The sequence below is a fragment of the Hyalella azteca genome, unplaced genomic scaffold (assembly GCF_000764305.2).
Source record: "Hyalella azteca isolate HAZT.00-mixed unplaced genomic scaffold, Hazt_2.0.2 contig7978, whole genome shotgun sequence".
Classification (NCBI taxonomy): Eukaryota; Metazoa; Arthropoda; class Malacostraca; order Amphipoda; family Hyalellidae; genus Hyalella; species Hyalella azteca.
In genome coordinates, this window is record NW_025938085.1 from 161,700 (window position 1) to 187,899 (window position 26,200).

The window sequence follows — 26,200 nt, forward strand, 5'->3', positions numbered from 1 at the left end:
GAAATTATCTTGAAATTAAGTCTAACTTAGCAGTTTGGGTTTGCTAGGCTTAAATCTGTTCAATTGGTTTGATTATAATAATAATGCAGGCAAGAATGTGATTCTAAAGTTTGCAATGATATTTTAGTTCATTATAGGCGTTCATATTATTATTAGAGTATTATATTGCTACTCGATCCTTACTCAATCTTCTCAACACGAAACTATTTCATTCTTTCAATGTTGGAGTGGAGTTTGTGGTACTATTTGCTTGCAGTTTTTCTAACGATTGAAGCGTACGAAATCTTTCTTCGTGAATATTCGATATTTATTTGTGATACATTTCCGTGATGCTGGGATCAGAGGAGCCAGCCAAGCGTTCCCCAAAGCTCGTGCACGAGAAGCAAAGCGTTTTTCATTTACAGCAAAGGCTCTGGGAACCATCTATCACCGCCTCAATAAACACACGCTGTGACTACGTGATCCTTGGCCGATTTTTCTTGGCGTTCGCCTGGGCAATCTTTTGTCCTGTACACACCAAACAATAAGGCTTTTGCCATGCCAGACTAACTCCTGCACGACTCGACGTTTTTCGTCAGACATGGTCGCTTGGCGCAGCCATCATCCGTCAATGTGTCCCGCACCAAATCTCTGTACGATGGCTGATCTTTCATAAATTATGTTTGAGGACCTGGCCAGAGATCCCTGGGTACTTTCAGAGCTTGCTGAGGCTGGCCAACTTCTCCCTCGTGTTCCCATATGGTATTACAGGAATAATCCTGATCTATAATGCATGAGATGCTAGACAAAGACCGAGATCGCTCGGGGGAAGAGAAGTAAGTATTCTTATGATTAGGCCGCATACTTGTGTTGGTTATGATGTAGAATGAAGGTTGCGATGTTGTGTTGGTTATGATGTAGGATGAAGGTTGCGATGTTGTGTTGGTTATGATGTAGGATGAAGGTTGTGATGTTGTGTTGGTTATGATGTGGGATATTAAAGGTTGCGATGTTGTGTTGGTTATGATGTGGGATGAAGGTTGCGATGTTGTGTTGGTTATGATGTAGGATGAAGGTTGCGATGTTGTGTTGGTTATGATGTAGGATGAAGGTTGCGATGTTGTGTTGGTTATGATGTGGGATATTAAAGGTTGCGATGTTGTGTTGGTTATGATGTGGGATGAAGGTTGCGATGTTGTGTTGGTTATGATGTGGGATGAAGGTTGCGATGTTGTGTTGGTTATGATGTAGGATGAAGGTTGCGATGTTGTGTTGGTTATGATGTAGGATGAAGGCTGCGATGTTGTGTTGGTTATGATGTAGGATGAAGGCAAGTCCGGTGCAATAATGAAGGTTTATAAAATTATTACTCAGCGAAGCGAAATGTGTTTGTCTGACTAGGCTAGTAGACAGGGATCAACCATGTAGACTCGTGGACTTCTTCGAAATAATGTTAAATTTTTACATTTTAGGTACAACCCTTCAATATAAATGCAAAAGTGCCCTCCTATTCAATTCGTAAAATTATAATAACTTCGCTGTCGCGCATAATCCACGGAACGATTTCAGTTGATAACTAAAAAATGCATTCTGTTTTAATGATTGATATAGTAGTTTTTGTGATGATGGGTAACCTGTGTGATTGGGAACCTGAATTACATTCGTAATACGCGAGGGCGTTGTTCCTTTTTACCAAACTTCTATTTAGCTTCACTTATTATTGTCAATCTGCTACAAATCATATAATCAATATTTAACACCCTTCTACCTGTCCAATCGATCTGAACTTTGCACACTTGCGTAAATTCGGAGACAATGCATGAATTATTAATTCATAGAATCACCGAATAAGTGGTAAATCTGTGGTAATCAATTAATTCGGTCTTGTATGAAAAAAGAATTTTGTATGAAATCTTATATACTTCATAAGCAGTTGCAGAAAAATTTTATCAGACGGTAATGTATCCTTTTTGCAATTATATTTATTGTTCATAAAAAATCGATTATAAAATTCTTTGAAACTGAAAATATTAAATTTAAAAATAATATAAGAAATTAATTGTACATGTGTAACATCGGAGATACCGGCCTCTTTAGAAGTGCGGTTTTTAATAATATGCGTTAAAAAATTACTTTTTAAAGACAACACTTCTGAACAATCCAGTGTCTTGTATGTTACACATGTACGATGAATTTCTAATTTTATTTTCAAATATTTAAAAGAAAAAATATTTTTCAAAATTTTTTAAGATATCAAAATTTTGTAAATTTTCAAAATTATTTATTCTGTCAATTGATTCATGCATTGTCTCTGACTTTGCAATTGTGCAAAATTTCAGATCAATTGGACAGTTCAAATTGTGTCATATATGGATTATAAGATTTGTAGCAGACGAAATTATTTTATAATTTTTTTAATAATGAAAAAAAATTTTTTTTAATTGATAAAATTATTTATTCTGTAAATTTAATCATGCATTGTCTCCAACTTTACGCAAGTGTGCCAAATTTCAGATCGATTGGACAGGTAGAAGTGTGTTAAATATCGATTATAAGATTTGTAGCAGACAGACAAACAATAATTCAAGAAGTGAAGTTAAAGAGAAGTCTTATAAGAAAGTTACTGAGTTTATTACTATAATCTTAAACTGAACACGTACAAACGATTTCTTCTAGTTAACGTGATCAAACGAGAGGAGACTTATATATATTATACCATAGAATAAATAAAAAATTACTGGGCATATTACTGTAGTCTTGAGCTGAACATAAGCAATTGCTGCTTGTGAACACGAGCAAACGTGAGGAGACTTAAATATAATATACCTTAGAATATAAAAAAGTTACCGAGCTTAATATAATCTTAAACTGAACACAAGCGATATATTCTACTTAATGTGATCAAACGATAGGAGACTTAAATATAATATACCCTAGAATAAATAAAAAAATTACTGGGCATATTACTAAAGTCTTGAACTGAACACAAGCAATTTCAGCTTGTGAACACGATCAAACGATAGGAGAAATATATATACTATAACTTAGAATATAAAAAAGTTACTGAGCTTATTACTATAATCTTAAACTGAACTCAAACGATTTCTTCTAGTTAACGCGATCCAACGATAGGAGACTTAAATATATCATACCTTAGAATAAATAAAAAATTACTGGGCATATTACTATAGTCTTCAACTAAACACAAGCAATTTCTGCTTGTAAACACGGTCAAGCGATAGCAGACTTAAATATATTATACCTTATAATATAACAAAAGTTACTGAGCTTATTACTATAATCCTAAACTGAACACAACAATGTCTTCTAATTAACGCGATCACACGATAGGAGATTTAAATATATTGCACCCTAGAATAAATAGAAACTTACTGGGCATATTACTATAGTCTTGAACTGAACACAAGCAATTTCTGCTTCTGAACACGATCAAATGATAGCAGACTTAAATATATTATACCTTAGAATATAAAATAATATGCGTTTAAAAATTACTTTTTAAAGACAACACGTCTGAACAATCCAGTGTCTTGGATGTTACACATGTACAATGAATTTCTAATTTTAGTTGCAGATATTGAAAAAAAAATTATTTTTCAAATTTTTTTGAAGATATCAAAATTTTGTAAATTTTCAAAATTATTTATTCTGTTAATTGATTCATGCATTGACTCTGATTTCACACAAGTGTGCAAAATTTCAGATTAATTAGACAGGTAAAAGTGTGTCAAATATCAGTTATAAGATTTGTAGCTGACAAAATTATTTTTTCAATTTTTTAATATTGAAAATTTTTTTTTTAATTTTCAAAATCATTTATTTTGACAATTGATTCATGCATTGTCTCCAACTTTATACAAGTATGCAACATTTCAGATCGATAGGATAAGTAGAAGTGTATTAAATTTCGATTACAAGATTTGTAGCAGACAGACAGACAGACAGACAGACAAACAAACAGACAAGAAGTGAAGTTAAAGAGAAGTGTAGTAAAAAGTACTTTTGAACGCATATTTTCTACTTAGCGCAATTTCGTGTTTTTCATCATGTTTCGTTATTTTCTTCATGATCTTTTAACGCCCATTGCCAAGCCATTTTCAATAACTATCAAAAATTATTGATTGGACTAAGCATCACGCTCTCTATCAGTGATAGTGCTGGAATATCAAACATTCTAGGCTACTTTTCCTACGCGTTTCTAATGTTATCACAGCTTACACTTGGACTTAATAATACCTTGTCTTACGTTTATCAAGCAATCAAGTCAACTTCAGTTAACTTATTTACGGATGAAAGGCCGATCACAGTAAATCGTACCTATCTATGCTGTACTGAAGGAAGTTTGTGCATCGATTTAATTTAGGATATACAGATAGCCAGCCTCATAGAATCGCGAAAGTAAAACAATACAAATAATAGGAACATTATTTGCTACTTCTAAATTTCGCTGCATTCGCTACTCCTTTTCATGAACATTTAGAGTCTGAATTATGCAGTTTAATGTGCCACTAAAGTTCGTGAAGAGGTTGTCACCTATGGAGCGCGCTCAGGTGATGGCTTTATGCCGAGCTCAAATAAGCGCCGACAAGCCGCCAACCTGGAAAGCTCGTGCGCAAGAATTTCTCATTAGAGAAGATTAATGAGGTGTCAGCCATATAATATTCCGGCACCTGAGCGATATTGGGATGCAGTTAGATTTTTAGGAAATGAACCTATGGTGTAATTTTGTCATGTAATTGGAAATTTGTGTACAAATGAGAATAATTAGGCGGGTAAAATTTTGTGAAGATATTTCGAATTTTCCTTCATGTCTTCTCTAACCAAAGTTTCTGGTAAATAGTTGAAATTTTTGGAATATACAAACCTTTTTAATTGTACGAGTGCGTTCTGCCAATATTATACAAACTTCGGTCTAGTAAAATGCAAAAAAAGTATACATTTTCTGAACAAAAAATTTTTTTGAAAACCTCCTTCCTTTGAGCTGCAAAAGATATTTCTCTTTCCTTGAGTCTTTTTTTTTACAATTATCAGGCAGAGAATGATAATTATTCCTTGAATTAAATTTATATTTAAAAATTTACCGGGTTTATGAATAGGTTTTGAAATTTTCTCAAAGTTTATTTTCCAATATCCAAATAATTAAATCTCAATGATCGTCATCATTGCAGCCAACTGTTCTTCAATGTAACGTTTTTAAGAATAATTCCGACGTGTTTATCGAGGGATTTTTTTCCAAACTACTAAGACAATGAATGATGCTTTCTAAAAATGTTTCAGATATATGTCATACTTTCATCATACATCAAATCTCAATGCTTTCATTTGCCATCTATGCCTCAACTGTTGCAGAATCTTATTTTGTAGGTTTGATTTACGTCTAGTCTAAAGGATAATTCACTCTTTAATTAAAAGAAACATGTTCGAGTCGAAATCAGATGAATATCTAAATCTGAAGAATGAAGCTAAGGACAGGTCAAAATAATTCTTTTATATTCTAAAACAATTATTTAAGGAGAAAGTAATTGTAACAAATCGCAATAAAGATGTAATATTTACTGAATTTGGATACTGAGCTGCAACACGGGGTACGTTGGTTGCCTTAGCTCAGCACGACGTCTACTGAACGTCTGCATCTCGGCCATATTTTTGCTTCTACTGCCAAAGTCAGCTCGTGTTAGAGGAGCTTTCCAGCCTGAGTTGAGACCAGAAGCGGCTCAAATGCTGTCTTAAAACCTTTAAGCGCATATCATTCCCGTAACAAAGACCTTGTGATGCAAGCTTTGTTCAACTTATGCTCAGGTTTGCCTTCGTGGTGAAGAACGCATTTTCGGCAGCCGCGGCGTCGCCGGCATAGTCGCTGTTGGAGGAGAGACGCGCGACCTACGCAAATGAATTGTAACGCGATACGCAAGAAATGCAGACAGCGAATATGGAGTTGTCTGCTAAGAGTTCTTGCGACGTTTGCTGGCAGAGTTAGTGGTTCTCATTTACAGAAGTGCTGCTGCTGCGCTTGTCAGTGTTATAAACGAGGAAGTTGTTCCTCTCATATAAAACTGATTCCTGCCAATCAAATTTCGTTCTTTAGCTGCTAATAAAATTTTGTTTATAAAAGCAAAATAGAATGAGTTACAAATATAAGGAAAATTCACTGCTAAATGGACTGGTCATTATGATAAAAGAAATTTTCTACTGTTTACTTGTACAAAATTAAAAATTAGGCCGTTTTTAACGGAGCATCACATTATCGCCTGCAAATAATGGCCTAATAACAAACGCTGACGTCAATAAACAAGATTAATTCCCTAAAATTGAATTCCGAGAGCTTAACAATTAATGGTCTGACACCGGCTATCCGCTGCATGAGCTTGCAATTACACAGATTAGCTACGGAATAATTATATAAAGGAATGAAAAATTCTTTATGCCCAGGGCTTCATGATGAAAACATTTTATTATTCACGGAGCAATTTTTAAAATATATTTTAATGTTCCTACAAAAAGTTTCCAAAAGAATTTTTGTACTACTTATTATGAAGATTTTTCAGTCCAGAATATTTTCAGTTATTGAATATCATCCAGTTCCTGAACAATGACGGTGTGCTGCAATATAAATTAAACCTTAACACTGACGCATTTTTGTTATTTATCATTTTTCGAGCGCAAGACGACACTAGTCATAGTATTTTTTCAATACGCAGGAGTAGCCTGAGGGCAGACAGAGTTGGCCACCTATTAAATCTACGGAATTCGAAACACTTATTTAATTACCTTTTAATGCTGTTCAGAAATTACAGCACTTTTTTCCCTCAATCTGCATAAGAATAAACAAAGGCTCAGAAATACTATCCAATCAGTGTTTGCTGATTTAAAGTGGGAATGTTTATTTGCGTGAATTGAATCGCTGTTCATGACAGGCATTAAAGGCAATTGAAACAATTATGGATGTAAGTTGGATACTGAGAATCAATCAACATAATTATACGTAATATTCTGATTAAGGCTGATATAGGATGAGATAGGCTAAGATAGGCTGAGGTAGGCTGAGATAGGCTGAGAAAGGCTGAGATAGGTTGAGATAGGCTGATATGGGTTGAGATAGTCTGAAATAGGCTGATATAGACTGAGATAGGCTGAGATAAGTTCAGTACCGACAAGTGCATAGCTTATGGATAGTTTGATTAGCCTGGTAAACCATCTGAACTGAAATTCATTAGTTTGTAGGTAAAATCAACAAGGAAATACTGAATATTAACTCTAAATGTTCAATGGAATTTGTTCTAGATGATGTGGATGTAATATGGCAACCTCTTCATTAGACCACCTTCATGGTCACTGTTAATACTAAAGAAATAATTATTGATTCATATGTTGATTTTCACCCATATTTTCAAACACCATTCAAGGTTTTCCTGCATATTTAAGTTTTTAAAGTTTATTTTTTATATTATTTACTTAGAAATATTTGTAGGGAACGAAATTTTGCTGAGGAAAAGGAGAAAATCCAACAGCTTGGAGGGGCAGGTCTTTATGAACGTATTGAATCTACTAACCGAGTTTATGATTTTCTACGCGATATTAAATATTAATTTGTTAATATTAATATGACAAATAAATATTAATTTGTTTCATTCCTCAGCATGTAATTAAAAAATCATTTTCTATTACTAAAGATGATATTATCTTTACTTAAGATCAGCCATGCCAGGCATCTGCACGGGAAGTTAAGAAGCAACGTAAAGGAAGCGTAGTCGTGACGTAGCAGGCTCCACGTGACGTCATGATGATATTGTTGCTCCGGCAGCTCGTTCTCAGCCATCTCGCAGCGCTCGTTCAATCTCAGAACTTCCTGCCGTCACCTCGTCTCAGCTCCTGAACCTGCAGCGAAATTGATAAAAAATTCATCCCTGAAGCGGTCAGGGGCCGCGTCTGCCGAGGACTAAGACTTTGTTTTTTCCTGTAGTTATTTTCATGATAAACTTCTGTTTTTTTTTATAAAATAAGGTTTGTAAATTGTTTGGGTTAAAGATAGACAGGAACAGATTTCATATTGAAATTGATAAAGCATCTATACTAAATTATTTTAATAAAAATGTACACATTATTCCATATTATTTTCTCATGGAATACAATAGAACTGTAATGATAATATTGTATATTATATATAAAGTAAACAAAACCGTCCAAATGTTTTGGGAATTAGTTTGTGGTAGTACTTGATGCATTCAGTTTTCATTTGAAAGTTTAATCTCTTAATGGGGCTTTGAACACAAAGTAGCATGGATGTCTTGGGGCGCACTGTATACTTCTTTACTCGACTGTACATGTTATCGAATACTGCCGCACGATCTGGTTGTTCATTGTTCTACAATACATTTTTGTCTTGATTTGAGAATGATCATGGCATCTGCTTTGGTGTAGTTAATCATTTCTAGTAAATGCTACATGTATAAAAAAGTCTCGATGCATCCAATGAACTTTTTATGCAGATTGCTTCATTTACTAATAGGCCAGGTCTATCAATGACAAAGAAAGCAATTATAACTACTTTCTTTCTAAACATTTATAGAAGAAAGTGGTATGATTGTAAAAACAATCTTAACAATAAAACCAGGGAAAACCAAATTCCATGTTAACATGCACAACATTGTCGACAAAATTAATTTTGTTTCTCTGTGTTGTAAGTTATGGCAGTTTAATTCTGTATTCGGACAAGTGCCGCTTGCCAACTCTTTCAGTGTACTGGGCATCGCCAGCCGGACCGTCGAGGTAAGATGGATAGAGGCGAAGTGACCGATATTGGAAGTTTGGTTTCCAGGGTGAAATAATCCCTCAAGTTCTCAGACAACTTCTTCGTTGTTTGTCGTGATAGACTGCAAGCAGTCGATTTGTCAGACTACCGAAAATTTTTTTGACAACTGACACAGGATATAATATGGTTAAAAGTAGGAAAAAAATAATGAACAGTTGTTTTAATAATTTTTAACGATAATAGGTTGCAGTATTTTTTCGAGTAAGTCATTTACGACTCAAAGTTTAAAAAAATTAAACTGTTGTCCAACTTCCCCCACAACGACTGACGCTACACGGCCTGATCTCAATCAGAGACTGTGTATAGCACCCCGATAAAAACACTATTTTTTAGAAGCAATTTACCGATCCATGTCTTGTGGTTTGGAACACGACCGCTGTCGGTTATTGCCGCTGGTATTTCTGGGCTGGCCTTGAAGCCTTCAACGTCCAGGAGCAATTCAAACATGGCCATGTTGGTACAAGAAAGAATTTATTGCAGTCTTCGCTGCCAGAATTTCCATATATTCCTGCAATGCTTGTAGGTGGAGTCGTTGTATTATTTGAAGTCATAAAAAATGTAGCTTGAATGAGCTGTCACATTTACGTGGTCAGAACTCGTTTATTTTACACAAAACATTGCTGAGAATAAAAGTTGTATGTTTTTCTGGTGATATTATTCCCGTGTACCAAGAAATTTTGTATTAAAGCGGTTTATAGTTTCCAAAATAAGGCCTATACATAGGGCAGCAGCTCTAAATGTAGAACACTCTCATGAAACTAATTCACTGGTTCTATTACTATCCGTCAATAATATCTAATAACGAGACTAAATTTATTAGCTCAAATAATTAATCCTAAATCAAAATCCTACTAAACTACAAAATCAAGCAACTTTGTGGAATAATTAAAAAAACAATCGTCCTTAACTAATGGACGCAAAAGAAATGTACTTTATTACGAGAAATGAAATTGAAATTACTAATTTTTTAATTCAGTGGTCAATCAAGTGACAGGTTTTTTGTCTTGATAAAAAGCTATCACATTTCCCGTTTCAGCGATGAATTTAGCTGAATAGAGTAACAAAAAAATTGCTTGTCTGTTGTGGCATGGTCTTCACAAGCGCGAGTCTGAGAGGCTTTGCGTTTAATTGGAAGCAGTGTCGTTTGCGTTGGAGATTTTTTTCAGCGTTGCATTCAGTAAACAAGAGAGGCGAGCGTCCGCATCTTGTTTCTCGACTCACGACACCGAGGCTGAAAGAACAGCGCCCACCTGACGGGAACAATGCTAATTTCAGAGAAAAAGAAAACATTCCTCACAATAGGATGAGGAGTGGAAATTTTTGCCCGGCCAGGGAATAACTTTTCTGGCGACGTCCAGCGGATCATTGTTATGCATGAGTCACAACTGCTCACGCGATGACTTTTCCCCGGCATCCCGTGCGTAATATAAAATGAGTCTCGCCAAACCTCGGATAATGTTAGTGGCGGAAATTCGCTTATTTGATAAATTTTGTTTGTTTTGTTCGGTTTATTGAAGAAAATAACAAGGAAATTGTTAAAAAAATTGTAAATGTTTAGAAATATATTTTTATTTTTTTTTTCAATAGCGGAAAGTTATTTTAGTATTAATGGTGAAAAATGCAAGTATATTAGCGACATCGTATTAAAAATATGGTGAACAATTTTTTCTAACTTTGGTTTGCTTACTTTATCGTACACACAGATTTCCGAAAACGTTAGTTAAAAAAATTAATTCAGAAAAACCATGAGGATAATTTTCGAAAAACTTATTCCTAATTTTATCTTCAGATGATCCATAAATCGGAACAGGAAAAAAAATTGAAAAAGCCAAGGTACCAATAATTAAATCGAAATACAAATCCAATAATAGATATTGAACTTACTTTATTATTTTTATCTTTCTCACAAGGCTTCTCCAATAAATAAAGCGTTACATTTTAGAGCGAAAATTATTTCTCGGTCATGTCCCATGTGTGACAGATGTCAGATTGCATGAAGATTCTGAACAATCGCTCGTGGCTTCAACAGCTCGGAATACCTTTTTTAACTCGTCGAATTGACTTTACAGGCTGAGTGGCAACACAGCCTATGTCAACGCGACACGTCAATCTGGTTGTGTAGAGTGCCAGCTGCAGTCAGGTGTTGGTCTACACACGCTCGATGCAGCTGCCGTAATACTACAGCAGCAATCAAGCAACTCACAAAGCGTTCTATGTCTCGTCTATCGTGAACAGATGCAATGACTTGTTCCACAAACTCGATTAATGTTGAGCGGCTCTAAGTCCTCACTTTACGCACTGAAATTCACGACAAAATTAAACGACAGATGTGCGGATGGCATGCGCCACAGAGATAAATGCAGTGATTAAGTTTGCATTACGCGGGTGGATGGAGAGCTCGTCGTCCGAATCAGTCATCGGATGAAGAGTAAGCCGTTTCGCCTCAAGCCTTTTACGACAATGCGATTCTTGGGTCTTCGTAACGACGGAATTGAAACGAACTTAACTTAAAAGTGGAAAGATTTGAGGAGATCTTGGAGCAAATCTTTATAGTGGCCGAGACTACTTTCACTGTAGTTTATAAATTAGGTAATGAAGAAATTAAAATAATGGAACATTTTGAGAATAAGCACCCCCAGGATAACTTTGTTAAGAAAACGCACCCTAGGATATCCTTATTAATTAAACTCAATGTATTTTTTACATGGAATTGTATTGTTTAAGTAGACCTAATATGTTTGCATTATTCATTCAAATAACCTTTTAAGAATGCGCACCCCAATAACGCTTGGGGTGCTTATTCTTAACAAGATACAAATAATTATTTGGAAGGAAGAACAGTATTGAAAAGATTTTAATGCCAGCATTTCCGTTGACCAATATACATTCAAGAAAGTACTATGAAGAGCATTAAAGTACGGGCTGGTATCTCAATTACAAACTTTTATTTGTAAAGTCTACGACTCTCATTGAGCTATAATGAAACAAGTCACGACGCTGTTTGGTAATTGTTTGGGTGGGCAGCATTCCTAAGCAACTCCTTCGCGACATGTTGTGATCAGACTAAGAGCTCTAGAGATTCTAAGGTACCAAAGAGAATCAACTTGTTTGACTAAGGGAATTGAATATACCGACCAACTTGAAGACAATTCGATTAATTTGACAAGTCCCTGTCTCCGGAATTCTGCTCATGCGATGGGACTTCGGCCAGCTAAAGAGCAGCTGCCATCTAAACGATGGATGTACAGGAATGCTGTCGATGTTCGTCCAATGGTATAAACGGAAAATAGGTCAACTTCCTACATCAGATTAATTATCGATTGCGATCTGCAAAATTTAATGATCAAGAATTTAAAAGCAAAGAAAACTGAGAAAAATTTTCCATATCTTAAGAGAGAAAACGTTTCGGAGCCCAGCTTCATCGTCAGTTCAAGAACCCAGAACACAAATTCAAACAATTAGCAAACTAAAATTCACATTGATGACATTAAAAAACATTAAAACATAAATTGCCCAATGAAAACGAATAAACAAACCTATCTACAATTTTGAGGGGATATGAACTGTATTTGACATTTAATCTAGGCTTTTGTTCAAAATTATACAGGGATTCTAAAATTCGCAGGTCAGAAACACCGGTTGTGGAGACTAAAATTCTAAATCACTATCGGACACCGAGACGTTGCACTGCTCGGCAAGAACGCGTCCTGCTGAATGAGAAGGATGCGCAAGCAGGTTTCCTGTTCTAAAACTCCTTCCTTTGTGTTCCGCCAGCCTAGGATAAAAACTGCATGATGTCATACCGATACACGCAGACGCACACTGCGCACAACTATATTGATCAACTAGGGACGATCACGTAGGAACAAGGAGTGTATCTGTATTCTTGAAAAACGTAATGATTTTAAAATTATTCATCATCAATATGTGAAGATTTACATTTTGGAGTTATTTAGAGGACAAACCTTTCAACTCCTAGGACATAGTCTCCGAAGTTGGACCAAAGTAAGTAAATGAACCATAAACAGCTTTCTTATTGTCACGTTCGGGAACAATCTCAGGATATTGCTTAGAGGAAAATTTCTTAACTATTCTCCATCAAGTTCAGGATAGTTAAGAAATTTTATTTCAGGATCTTACTCAGGGGAAAAATTAAACTGATATTTAAAAACCAACTTGTGAATCCTATACTGCTTGGCATGTGGCTTGGTTATTATGAAGCTTACTGCATTTGAAGTGGAATAGGGATATTTGTTGAATATTTCGTTCTAATGTATACCATTGTACATTGCGCACTATATGATATACCCACGTTTCTACCTGATATCATTCATAATATACGGTTATTCACTTAATTTAGGTTAACTGTTCTCATTAAAGCATTGTTTCGAACGAATTCCCCATTCGTTTGAAACAATGTGGAATTTTATTCTTTTGCACTTTGACGCTGAATTTCGCCGCGTCTGCCGATTTGGTATCTAGGATTCACGAACTCAAGTCCCGTTAGAACATCTTGACTATCTATATGAGTATGTCAAATTTAGGGACTTTGAAGTGAAACATAATTACAGTAATCTAGAATACAGTATTCCCCTCAATAATCTTTTTTATGACACCTAAAAATTTAATTGAAATCCCAAAATTTTCCATCGCCACGCTGTACCCTGCAATGATTCCAAAAGTTTCAACCCAAACTAAGAGGTCCCATACAGCCGCGGTGTATACGTGCCTGCAGGTACCTTCGTGTACCACTAATACTACACATTAATTGCTAATTTGTGTAATATCTCAGTTAACGTGTTAATAATTAGCATAATAAGTAGGTTTACTGCATGAATTTATGAGTGGGCTCCTAGGAGCAGGTTTGCGGCGTGTGGCAACAGCAGCAAATTGTTGCCAGAAGATTGCCTTGCGTTGGTCTGAGAGTACAAACCCCCAACTACTATATAACGTCCATGGCCTCAGTTTGCTTATGGCAATAATGTAAAATAACTTCAAGGCTTGTGGTCTGCGCGCAACACCACTTTTTAATATAGTACAGTTGTTTAATTTTAATTCTTTTTAGAATAAAATATAATTGCAAATTATGCAATTTGCAATATGCAAATTTGGCTAATGCTTAGCCTATAAGTTCATATTTTTCTTAAATAATGATAAATAAGATGATAACTTGTCTTGAAACCTTGCTTAAATATCTATACATTTTTCTCATATGATAGCTTTGATTGTAATTATTATCGGAATTTCGGGGCAAAAAAGTAAAGGAGACCTATCATAACAACGGTTTCTTTTTTCTTTTATTTGCGTAAAATTGTCTTGGCACTTATTTAATTTTTAGTCCACCTTATCGGCAATACAATAAAACATTACGATCAGCGATTGCCTCTACGAACAATTCTAGCAAGAATGATATCGTAATTTTATTAAAACAGTTTTTTCAGTGATGAGAAAAGAACCAGGCATAAGATCAGTTGTATTGTCTACATTTATTGTATTTATTGTCTACAGTTTTTTCATTGATGAGAAAAGAACCAAGCATATTAATCTAGGTAAAATTATTGAAATTTAAACGATTGCTGACTCGGTTAAAGGTTATGCGATAAATGCGCTATCTCTCACAAACTTCCTGCTGAAATGTACTAACACAATAAAATGCATTGAATCCGGGTCGGAAGTAATAAATTTTCTTTGAATAGTCAGGCGCCTTTTCAAGCCTCTGCTCCGATCAAGTGGGCTTCGGAACTAAACTTCCAACCTCTTCCATTGTCGTAATTATTCCATTCTGTCCGAGGTAGAGAAGCATTTTATCCTGTTCAGGGTTTTGCCATATATTCCAGGCATCGAAGTGCACAGGAACTATTTTTGCAGCAAACATTCGGCAGAATTTGTTGTAAATTTTTTAAGATGCATTACTAATATTTTCATAACCTTCCATTCATCATCACATTTCATAGAGCAGTTTTTCTCTAGTTTTTACTACTATTTAGAAGCAGGGCTCCTCGCATAATCTTGGCTATCATCGTATGATAGTGCAAAATATTTTTTATTGTCTACAGAATATTAGTAGAGATTTTTTTCTTGCCTAGCAAGAACACACATAAATCTTCGCTAATTTCTGAGTAATAACTGATCTTATGTGAGATGAGAACATATAGCCTGTACGTATCTGATAGATAAAAATACGATTTCGCCAAGAAAGATTGTCTTGTATGCTCTATCATCATTTTTAATTTTCTTCCACTAGACATAAAAATTTATCTTATGTTACTTCAGGATTTGATATTTTTTGTTTTCAAAAGATGCGTTTTTCAGCGTCCATGCGCGCTGAGATCATCTTGAGGGCGCCAGGGGCGAAACTTTGCGTCAATCTATCAGGGCATTTAATGGATCTGTCGTCACTCCATCACAATCCGCCATGCACTCAGCCTCGCAGTCGCCTTCAATCTTCTGCACTTTACGTTCCTTCCGAAAGCATTTATTTTCTCTGCCACGTCTAGCTGTGACTCCTAACTCTTAATGCAGCCTGCGAGAGCTACACGTAAAACTAAGGGGAGTGTTTTCTGGGTCTAATTCTAACGTGACATTTTATGTTGGTGGCAGGAAGTAAGAGTTTGAGAAAAAATAGTAAACTGTTCATTTTTACGTCACTAAAAACCTTGCAGCTGGATTAAATACGAAGAAAGTTTATCAGGAGCAACTTGAGATTGAAGAGTCTTCAAGCAAGAATAAAATACTTAAAAAAACTTTAAAAAACACGTTTTTCGTGTGGACTAAAAAGTAGAAAATAAATTATGGTTCGCCCCAAAAAAACGTGTGTCGGGCAGTTTTATGATTAAAGTGAAAAGCACACAACACTTAAATTTTGAAAATTTGATGGTGAACGTACAGCCCGACCCACGTTTTTTTGGGGCGAACCATAATTTATTTTCTACTTTTTAGTCCACACGAAAAACGTGTTTTTTAAAGTTTTTTTAAGTATTTTATTTTCTACTTTTTAGTACACAAGAAAAACGATTAAGACTTGATTAAGTATGACCTGACGTACGTATCGATGATACGCAGCGTCAGCGCCTGCTCGTCTATAACGTGAGCGCCCGCACGTCATACTATATATATACTATATATATACTTTACTCAATTAAACTAATTTCGGTCTCTAATTACTAGTTTTTATGATTGCATCTGAAATTGTTAGGCGAAAATAGCCTGCATGCCGAATTTCAGATCTCTAGAACAATCAGAAGTGGGCTAATTTTCGTTGTCAATGTTAACAACAAACAAACGCGAAGCTAAGCTAAGAAAAACGTGTTAAAAAGCAATCGTGCTAGGCTTGAATTCACAACTATGTACTTTTCAAGTACAACTATAGTATATGTATTCAAGTACAACTATATCACATCATATTTGTGTTCGTTCGGTGATCATCATTGGAGGATGAGGTCGTACGAATGTTTTTCGGCCACAGAAAAAAAATGTTTGAATGGTGTTCACTATTCATGAAAAATTGTCAAATATTTAATTGGCAAAAATATGGAGTTACAGTATTCTCCCTTCATATCTGAACGTAATCTTGAACATGAAGTTTCTCAAGATTTCCCGCTCTCAGCTCAGCCCATTCCATATTTTATCCTCTTGAGACTAGGATAACAATGAAAACGCCGTCTCTCGCATGAGCAGGAATAACTCACAGGAATACCAAAACAGCGACGGCTGAACTTTGTATCCATTTGACCTCCTACAATCCCGTAGACACTCAACTTCTACTTTGCTAAACTTCAGTCGAGGAGAGTGTCAAGATTGATTGATTGCACTCACACTTGGCTGTGAAGCGACACGAGTTCGCAACTTTCGAGGCAACAAAAAAAAGGAATATTGCGGGAAGCGCGTTAGAGGCGCTCGGTGCCAATGTAAATGAAATTCTTCTTCTTGCCTTCCTTGCCTTTCACAGAGTAACGGCCGATGTAGCCTGGCTGATTGATGCTTTGACACGAATGGAAATGTGGTAACCGAAGACAAATTATACACAAACGTCAATAGAGGAAACCAAACGCAAAATATATCTTCATTACATCAGTTGATTGTGAACAATGGGTAAAAATTGTTAATTAAGTGTGAATTTGTATTCGGCTTTCTATGAACCAGCAAATAATACACAAATGAATCAATAATTAATTAGATAACGTATTTGTGTCGTGAACTTCTCAACCCTGCATAAATAAATGCGTGAATTATAACAGTTTCCAATTATAGAAATACATTAAAAAAATTAAAACAAATCGCTTCATATATTATATGATTACCCAGTTTGGTCATTGTCGTATTGCTGACTTTATATAATAACTTATTAAATTATCAAAATTCTCCGGCAATTGTGTACAGAAAAAGTTTGTTGGTACACATACGGCTGGGAATAATTAATGGCAGCCACGTGCGAAGCTGCCTTGTTTCCATTACGGTAGAATATTACGGTGCCCCTGCCCATTAACATCCATTATTGTTACATAAATTAAAGTAATCGTACTTTATTTCAAGCGGCTAATGTATTCAGATCTCGGATGCAGAGTACGAAGAGGCAATGTTTAGTGGCTGGCTTGTAAAAAATATGACGACGTTTTGCAGCAGAATATTAAATTATTACAGAATTAAAGTAATTATGACTAAAGTTATGCCACTAATTGAAAGTGAATGTTTCAAAGTTATTCTGATATGCCTACTGATTTAGGGTTGAAATTGATTTATGCGAATTTCACTTATAATTTCTTGCGAATAATGACATCCAATCTATATGCTCATGGAATTCAATATTTAAGAGGCGGCGACAAGAAGCAAATCTTACCGCGCATGGCGAATGCTTAGCAAACGCGCGTTGTCGGTTGCTGCATATCGGGCCCAGCCTCGCCGCTTAAAGAGATTTCCTCAGCAGCTCTCAGCCTTACATATAGCACCTGCAGAGAATTATACAGAGATTCCCGCAAATAGATCTAAACCTTAGCACCTGCAAAGAATTATACAGAGATCTACTTAGCAACTCGAAACTCTAGTACCTGCAGAGAATAATACTGAGATTTCCTCAGCAGCTCTCAACTCTGGCTGCTGCTGAGGCCAATATAGAGAATCTCTCCGGAGCTCTCAAAGTACCAACGTTTCATCTATGTAAGGTCCATTATGGCCATTAGTTACGAATTAATATGTCCGTTGTCAAGAAGCTATTTGGTGCATATTTGCATCATTCCTTTATTTATTGAGCGCTCGATTTAGCCGCATGACTCTAGAGCCTCTACCGATTACATTTTATTTGTATTTTAAAACTTGACTCCTGAACATTTATTTGCGCATTTAGTGGCAATGTTCCACAGTAAAAATCTTTCGAACTCGGATTGCGGGACACTTATCGTAGTCGAGAATTGTATTTTGACGGCGAGCTATAACATATTTTGCTTAAAAACCTATTTATGATAATTAGTCATCAATTAACAATTGACTCATTCAGGTCAGATTAATGCCGCTTCCGAATGTAATAGATAGAAATTCATTATTTCGTGATCCAGTAAAACAAAGTCCAATTAATAAACCATAAACATGTTATTCTAAAAATGCATCAACTGGAAATGCTTCAAAATAGTCGACAAATATATTAGCTCCATCGAACTAGAATGACCAAAACGCTGAAAGAAAAAGCGAGAATATTGCATTCGAGCAGAGCTCAGTTTTTAATAAATTCCAATTTAATTAGCGAAGGAATTAAATTTTGCACTGCAGCAAAAATCAACGGGGGTCGCGGATCAATGCTACCATTGCGCAGTCGAACGCGGAACTGACTGGTGGCAAAGATAACATTGATGTCAATGGGTGTAAATAGGTTAATAAAAACCTGGATGAGTTTTGCGAGTGGATATCGCCAAAAATTTAATTCCCGTAATGAAGGGATAATAATTTTTATCTTGTGGTGCATTCGCGTCGTTTTTCCGACAGTCAACTTCCGAACCTTTAGAAATAATCTAAAAAAATTGCGAGACACGCGGACAATGATTGAAATTTCTAGAGATGCTCATAGCAGTGCAGAAAAACTATATGTACTGCCTTATAATAAAGACCTATAATAAAGGCATGCAGCTTTTTTCAAGCTGAATTTACCGGACTCTCCTTGTAGAACGATCCACACAACCGGAAATAGATTACAATGAGCAACAGTCAAAAGAATGCAATCACATGAATATAACGAATTGGTCTTTTGCTCTTTGTGGTAGCGAATTTCAGAAATACTCATAAATATCTTATGGAATTTCCGACTAACTGCAAACGTAACAATAGCTTTACTGAACTACGGATTTTAATAGGAAAAATACATTTAAAACGAAATGGTTGAAAAAATATGCAAGTTGACCAAACCTATCTAACGAACCTTACAAGCCTAATCGCGCGTAACTGATTTTTCTTTTTTTTTTCTAATACTTCTTCTTGCTTCAAGTTAGGTCGTCGAGCGAGTAATTGAGGTTCGTGTTCAAGGCCTTCCTTTAATGAATAAAATAACGTTTTCAAATATCTAGCTAATGAATAAATACAACAGTAAAACCCGAAATATACACACAAAATAGTTAAATTTCAAAATAGTCAAATCAAAAATATCATATCATCTAAACGCACCTATACAGCAAGATCACGAGAAAAAGTGATGATTAAACTCAATGATAGCCGAGGTTACATCAAATATGATTGTAAATAAAATGATAAATGTCAAAAATCCAAAAGCCTAGTACATTACAGATCACATATTATAAATACAGATATAAATTAAACATACTTCACGTACGCCCTAGTGTGCAGGAAATTTATTATTTATTTATTTAGTGTAAAAGGCCGACCAACCGAAGATGGACCAGCGGCTACGCACGACGATTACTGCACGGCGCGGTCACGTCAATGTACATAAAGAATCTACGATAATTACGATGCATCGGTTCAATCATGCGAATGAATATAATGGTGGATTTAGAGATTAACGCAAAAAGTTATATATATGACTAGCTTTAAAAATTTTCAGCAACGATCAAATGTCTTAAGTAATAACTTAGTACGTAATTATTTTACAAAGTTTCATAATCAAAAGATCGACGAGAATAACGAGAACAATAAATTTAGCCACGTCCTAATGAGGCTGCGGGTGTAGTCTTAGGAGGCTTGTTAACGACAAGACCGAGAAATGAAGTCGCCGCCATGGCGCTCGGCCGAAGGTTCTCGGCACACCTTGGCTGTGCACAGAGGAAATATTCTACTTCAACTTATGAAGGTGTAAAGATCCCAGAAAGAAGCTTTTTATTGCCAGCTCACTAAAAGCTTCCAGTCTACAAAGTCGAAATAAACCTTTTCTCTTACAATGTTTTTCCTTAAACGCTTATTCATATTGAAAAATTGAACAATATCAGTATAAATTCAGATATTCATCTTTGGGAGTCGTTTAGTGAATTCTTCATAGGATTCATTCTACGGCTACGAGCAAAAGTTTCAAGATGAAGCAAGTTTCCCTATGGAGTCTATAGGAGAAGGACGCCGTGGAGAAAAAACGTTTGAAATATGACGGTCTCCGGTCGGAGGGAATAAAAAAGAATGGTTTTTGAGGGATCTGCCCGTCAGACACAGCAGCTTCTCTCAAAAATTTCCAACAAAAATTCTCTGACGGCACCGCATTGACCCGGCCCATGGTAATATATGAACTGAAATATTAAGAAATGTCTTAGAAAGCTGGAAAAAGTTTATCGTAAATTGGAGAAATTTGCCATAAAACGAACAGAATTAGATCTATTTGATGCTGGAGAGCTTTATGTTCAGAGATGTTTTATTATTATTATTCGCCTCGTAATCGCTAATTTTTGTTATTAATCCATCAATGCAAAAATAGGAAACATTTAGCGCACCTTTGCTCTATTTGATTTTATTATTTCTGTTACGGAGAATAACTGTACTTGGAAGAATTTGTTCCGCAGTATAATTACTTAGCTTTAATTAAAATAATTTACATAATCATCATAGGCGCATTCAATGGCTTGAATTGCGTTCCGTAAATCTCAGGCCTATAAGACCAACCATCGAACCTATCGCTCTGGATCAAATGTCCCTACGCAAGTAATGGCATTCCAACAAAAACTTAGACAGCTCCAGAGTAGCTGCTCATCATTTATGACTAGAATTGAGAATAGGAAATTTTTGGCAATGATTTTTTGACGCTTGGTGCTTGACAAATCAGTTTCTTCAAAACGCTTGCCTGTGTTACTGACTGGCTAGCTGAAAAATTATTTTCTGACGCCGACATTCTGACGCCGACATTCTGACGCCGACATTCTGACGCTGCTTAATTGTCCTCCGTCCTCGCATTTAGCTTGAAACCGATCGGTCCCCTCTAAATCTTGCCAATGTCTATGCATGAAATTTTAGCAATTGACAGTTAAATTTAATGAAGAATTATATTACCGTGCATATAACATACTGAAATTCCAACAAACACAATACAGATGGACACACCCACCAATACCACCCACCCAGTACCCACCAACAGAATAACAGCGTGCATGTGGCCATACAGTTAATAACCAAATGGACTTTGAGGTTTAGATAAACAATTTTCAATGCTTCTAATGAAAAATAACATTAAATTCGTCAAACTGACAAATGAACTCTACTTGAATAAAGCCATTAAAACAATACCTTTAATACACGCATGAAAAATAACAGACTATTTATAAGAAAGCGTACCAAAAATATTAATTCTTGAGAGATCGGATGGCGTTGTTCACAAGCTAGCATTTGTCTTTCCTCCGCTGAGGAGAAGGCGAAATGAAAGCGAGAGCCGAGAACAGCTAATTACCTTGGCCGTCTCGCCGCGCTAGCGCTCGGTGCGCTAGGGACCTCGGAGCTACGCCTCTTCTTAAGCTTTTTTACTTCATCAAATTAACAAAAGAAATTAGACACAATAGACTGCTTAAAAGTATAGATTTGTTTCCGTTATCAGCAAGCTTCGCTTAAATATGTGTTTTGTGAATATTACTTCCTACTTTATATTTTCGGTGCAATTTTGCAGTTTACCTTGCAATAATATCACTTGATCTAGGATAATGGTAATGTGGTGCGATTTGATTTTATGCTAAAGTAACATATAAATGAGGATTAATTTTGCTGTCAATTGACTGAATTTGAACTTGAATCAATCTAATATATACTCAATCTTTTTCGTGTTTATATTCCAAATTGTTGGTAAAAAATGAACAGACAAAACGCATGAGAAATTTACGTTTCTACCTCAGCACTAGGAAAGATAATATGTTGTTACTCTTTGCAATTTAGCAACATTTTCTTCAAATGAGAATGTGAAGTACATGGTTAAGCAATCGGATTCTGTTACTAGATCTTACTAATAAAACACTGGGACACTTAATATGTTCTTGTATCATTTGAATGTTGAATACTTGAAATTATTAATCATAATGTTGTGTTGCATTTTCTGCGTCTCGAACTGCCTATATTAGGGGGTGAGCTTGATCATTAAACTTCTGTAACTGATTGTGTTTGTTAATGAAATAAATAGAAATTTGCTCCGACATTTTTTTCAATTTGGAGATGATTTTTTCCAATATGAACTTGCATATACTGATTTTTAGCCATTCTTCAGTAATATAAAGCACTTTAGTCCAATTTTAAAACCAGTAATCCAAATTTAAATTTAAGGCTGAATAATCTCTCCGTCAAACATCAACTAATATTAAACTATTTCACCAGAACATCGTTGATTCATTCATTCACCATTCATTCACCAGAACATCGTAACATAGCGTAATTTCCGCTGACTGAGAATATTTTAGATATACTTGTGCGTATAGGCATTGACATTTTACGCGCGAGGCTCGTCAAAAAAATGTCATCAATAAAGTAACACGCATTTCCTATTACACTCATTACATCAAAAGACAAGCAGCCAAACGGCGTTATGTTACTTCTCATCAAGAATTATGAAGGACACTCAATAGAAGTCGGAGCTTCATGCTAACGCAATCTTTTGGCTTCATTGCCTACAAGAAAGCAGTGACTCGTAGCGGCTAATGTTCTCGCTGGATCCTTTTTTGTGTTCTTAATTGAATTTCTTTTAGCTGGTCGGGCTGGCGACGGCTCCTATATGAGGGCTCGAGGGTCGTTAGCTGCAGCAGCTACAAAACAGCTGCCACCTCGCGCGTCTCGCTTGCTTTCGTTCTTCAATACTTCGGGCTCTCTGGTTTGTTTTTCTTCTGGTCGTTTGTCTAAATCCCTTTGTTTCTGAACTTCCTGCTCTCATATGCTTATGTCTATGTTCTCCATCAGTTTAATGTTTTCCAAGGTGAAAACCATAAACTGTGCATGATAATAAAATATTCTAAACGTGTTAAATCGTGTTAAATTAGGAGAATATAAATCATTAATATCAATGGTGCTGTTAACATTCAAATGAAAAATTTTATTAACGAGTCAAAATCTATGCAGAGGCAATTTATAGTGAAGAAGGCACTCGATTATAAGGCTAAGATCCATAGTATTTTTTGCCGTTTGGCGAGTCGACGGCAATATTAATTGGTGCAATTGCTTAAAAAAGAATTAAATAATTAGTCATTTAACGAAGTACGGTCACTGATGGCCAATAAATAACGGCTTCCATTTGAGCAGCAAAAACCAAGAATTTCTTACTTAAAATTTGGAATTAAACTGCACTTCCATGATGAATTCTTAAAGATTATTACGAGAAAAACAAAGCATCAGTTGGAACGTTCATATATATGACTCAGAAATTAATCTGCGATGAGCAGTAGAGTTTGAAGAGTTTTATGGCAGTCAAATGCCGTATCAGGAAGGTCTCAAAAATACAGTATCTTTCTAATAGATAATGCGACAGCACTTATCGCAACCTCGCAGCTGGGCGCTCAGATGCCAGCAGGAAGCGCCGTGTCTTTTGTTTGTCTTCAATCGACGATAGAAAAAGTGGGGCGATAGCCAATTTTATGATCGTCCTTCCCAGGGGTCGTCATTATTTAAAGTTGATGGAGCGGGCGTGTGGCTCTTTATCCTGTGGCGTGCAGGCTTTCAATTCAAAACTGCAGTGCGCAGACTGAAATAAAGAAAGTTTGTTTGAGCTTGAATTGTAAAGACGAAAAATCGAATTGGATCAATTATTTAGAAAAGAACGTAAAATTTTTTAAATGTACCCGTGTAATTCTTGGTTGGATAGTAAAGATAAGATTCGTTTTTGGAGAGCGCAACCGTGTCGAAATTTGCGTATCGAATACCCTAGTTACACCTTGCCCAAATATATTTAAATATTTCTTCATTATTATTCATAATGCCATCAAAAATTAGAAAAAATAATGTCCTTTACTACCTAAAACTGGGAAAAGGCTACATTTCCTCTGCCGATCTGATCAAGTTCCACTCATTGTTATTGTTTTGACTGAGCTACAACGAATTGGGAAGTATGTTGCATATGATGGAAGTTATACCTACTAGATATCCTTAGGTTTAGTCATGCAATTTAGGCAGTAGTTTAATTCCTGTACGAACTATATAAATAGGCAATGATGAAAACATTCTTACCGTCGAACGCTTACAAACTTTCTCAATACAATCAGAGCTTAGCAAATGAATTACATGCCAAAAATCCAGCACTGTCAACTAAAGTATTGGTAATGCATTTTAGCTGAAAAAATACACGCAGTATAAGCCAATGACTTACGCATGTACTCATGAACGCAACCAGGAATATCACAAGAACATTGATGTGGTTATAGTGCACTACCGCAAGGACATTGGTGTGGTAGTGCCTTGTTTATTGGAAAGTTGGCAACAAGAGAAGACGGCTCAGAGTGAAGAGGAAAAGCCAGGAGATAATGAAATGACAGGAAGAGACGGAACAGACGCTAATTGCATTATTAGGTATTGTTGCGTCGTGTTGTGATTGTAATCTATGAACAGGCGTAAGCAATAGTATTTATTTTAACCTCTGGGTGTATTTTCCTCTGCGTGTGAAAGACCATTTTCAACATGCCGAGATTCAGTAGTAAATTCTCATACATCAGCTCCTTTAAATAAAAATCTCACGATCGAGGAAAGCGAGTGACCATGTGAGAAGAGTTGAGGCATTTTGCCCGGTCAGATAACTCAAATCCCAGAGAATTTTCAAATCAATTTTAAATTTTTAGCTTTAATTTTCATCAACACAACACCATTCAACATTTGTATTTTGCTTTATCAACAAAATCGAAGGCTTCTTGCCTAATCAGCTTAACAAAGAGCTTCTGGCTTAAAGAACACCACTGAGAGTTTGTGTCGCAACAGACACAAAGAGAGCTTCTTGCCTAACTAACACAAATAAGAGCTTCCTGCCTAACACAATTGAGAGCTCCCTGCTTTAATAACACAATCGAGAACTTTCTGCCTAACTAACACAATTGAGAGCTTCATGCCTAACTAAACCAATTGAGAGCTTCACGCCTAACACAATTGAAGGTTTCCTACCAAACTAATACAATTGATAGCTTCTTGCCTAACTAACACAATTGATAGATTCATGCCTAATAACCACAAATTATTGAGAGCTTTTTGCCTAACTAATACAATTGGGCGCTTCTTGCTAACTAACACAAGTGAGAGCTTCTGACTTAACTAACACAATTGAGAGCTTCTGGCTTAACTAACACAATTGAGTTTCCATTCTTAACTAAGACAATTGAGAGTTTCTGGCTTAACTAACATAACCGATAGCGTCTTACATAACAACACCAAGAGCTTTCTGTTCAAGAGAAACCAGGAGTCTCCTGTAATTACTTTCACGTCGTAACGAGAAAACATTGTAGAGCGCAATGGCAGCCGTGGTCTGATGAAGCGCAGTTTGAAAGGAGTAGGTAAAGCTCCGGAAATCTCTGATAGAAATTACTATCGAAAATAGAAGAAGGGGAATATTAATTGGAATTAGTTCGGTTGCAAACCTTAATCAACTAGTGGATAATTACTGTTATGAATTTTTGTGTGATGGAGCGAGGTTGTATATTATTGAGGTGCATTGTTCAAACAATCACAGCAGCATCTGCAAGATATCAAACTACGGGTCAAAATTGACAAGAAGAGCACGTAAATAAGATTATCAATATTGGGCCAGCTTTTGAGACGCGCAGCAATTTAGAAAATTTTGCGTTGTCTTGAATCGGCGACAGCCCAGACGTGGTCAAATCTTATATTTTCATTTCATTCATTCCTATATTTTAATTTTTCTAATATACTGTAATGAATATGTTTGCTCTCTGGCGAATAATAAACAAATAGAAGGAAAAGAAATCCACAAGTTTTGAACTTTTATGTGAAGATATCTTCCAAATTTGGTAAGTC

General features: G+C 35.8%; 1 protein-coding gene across 1 annotated transcript in view; it reads right to left on the reverse strand.

Moving 5' to 3' along the window:
- Window positions 1-831: 831 nt before the first annotated feature.
- The window catches only part of LOC108665529 (histidine-rich glycoprotein-like), a 36,945-nt gene continuing 11,576 nt past the window's right edge, over window positions 832-26,200 (reverse strand). Inside the window, exon 2 of the mRNA XM_018152293.1 lies at window positions 832-1,274. Coding sequence (XP_018007782.1) covers window positions 832-1,274 — 443 coding nt within the window. The remainder of the gene's footprint in view (window positions 1,275-26,200) is intronic.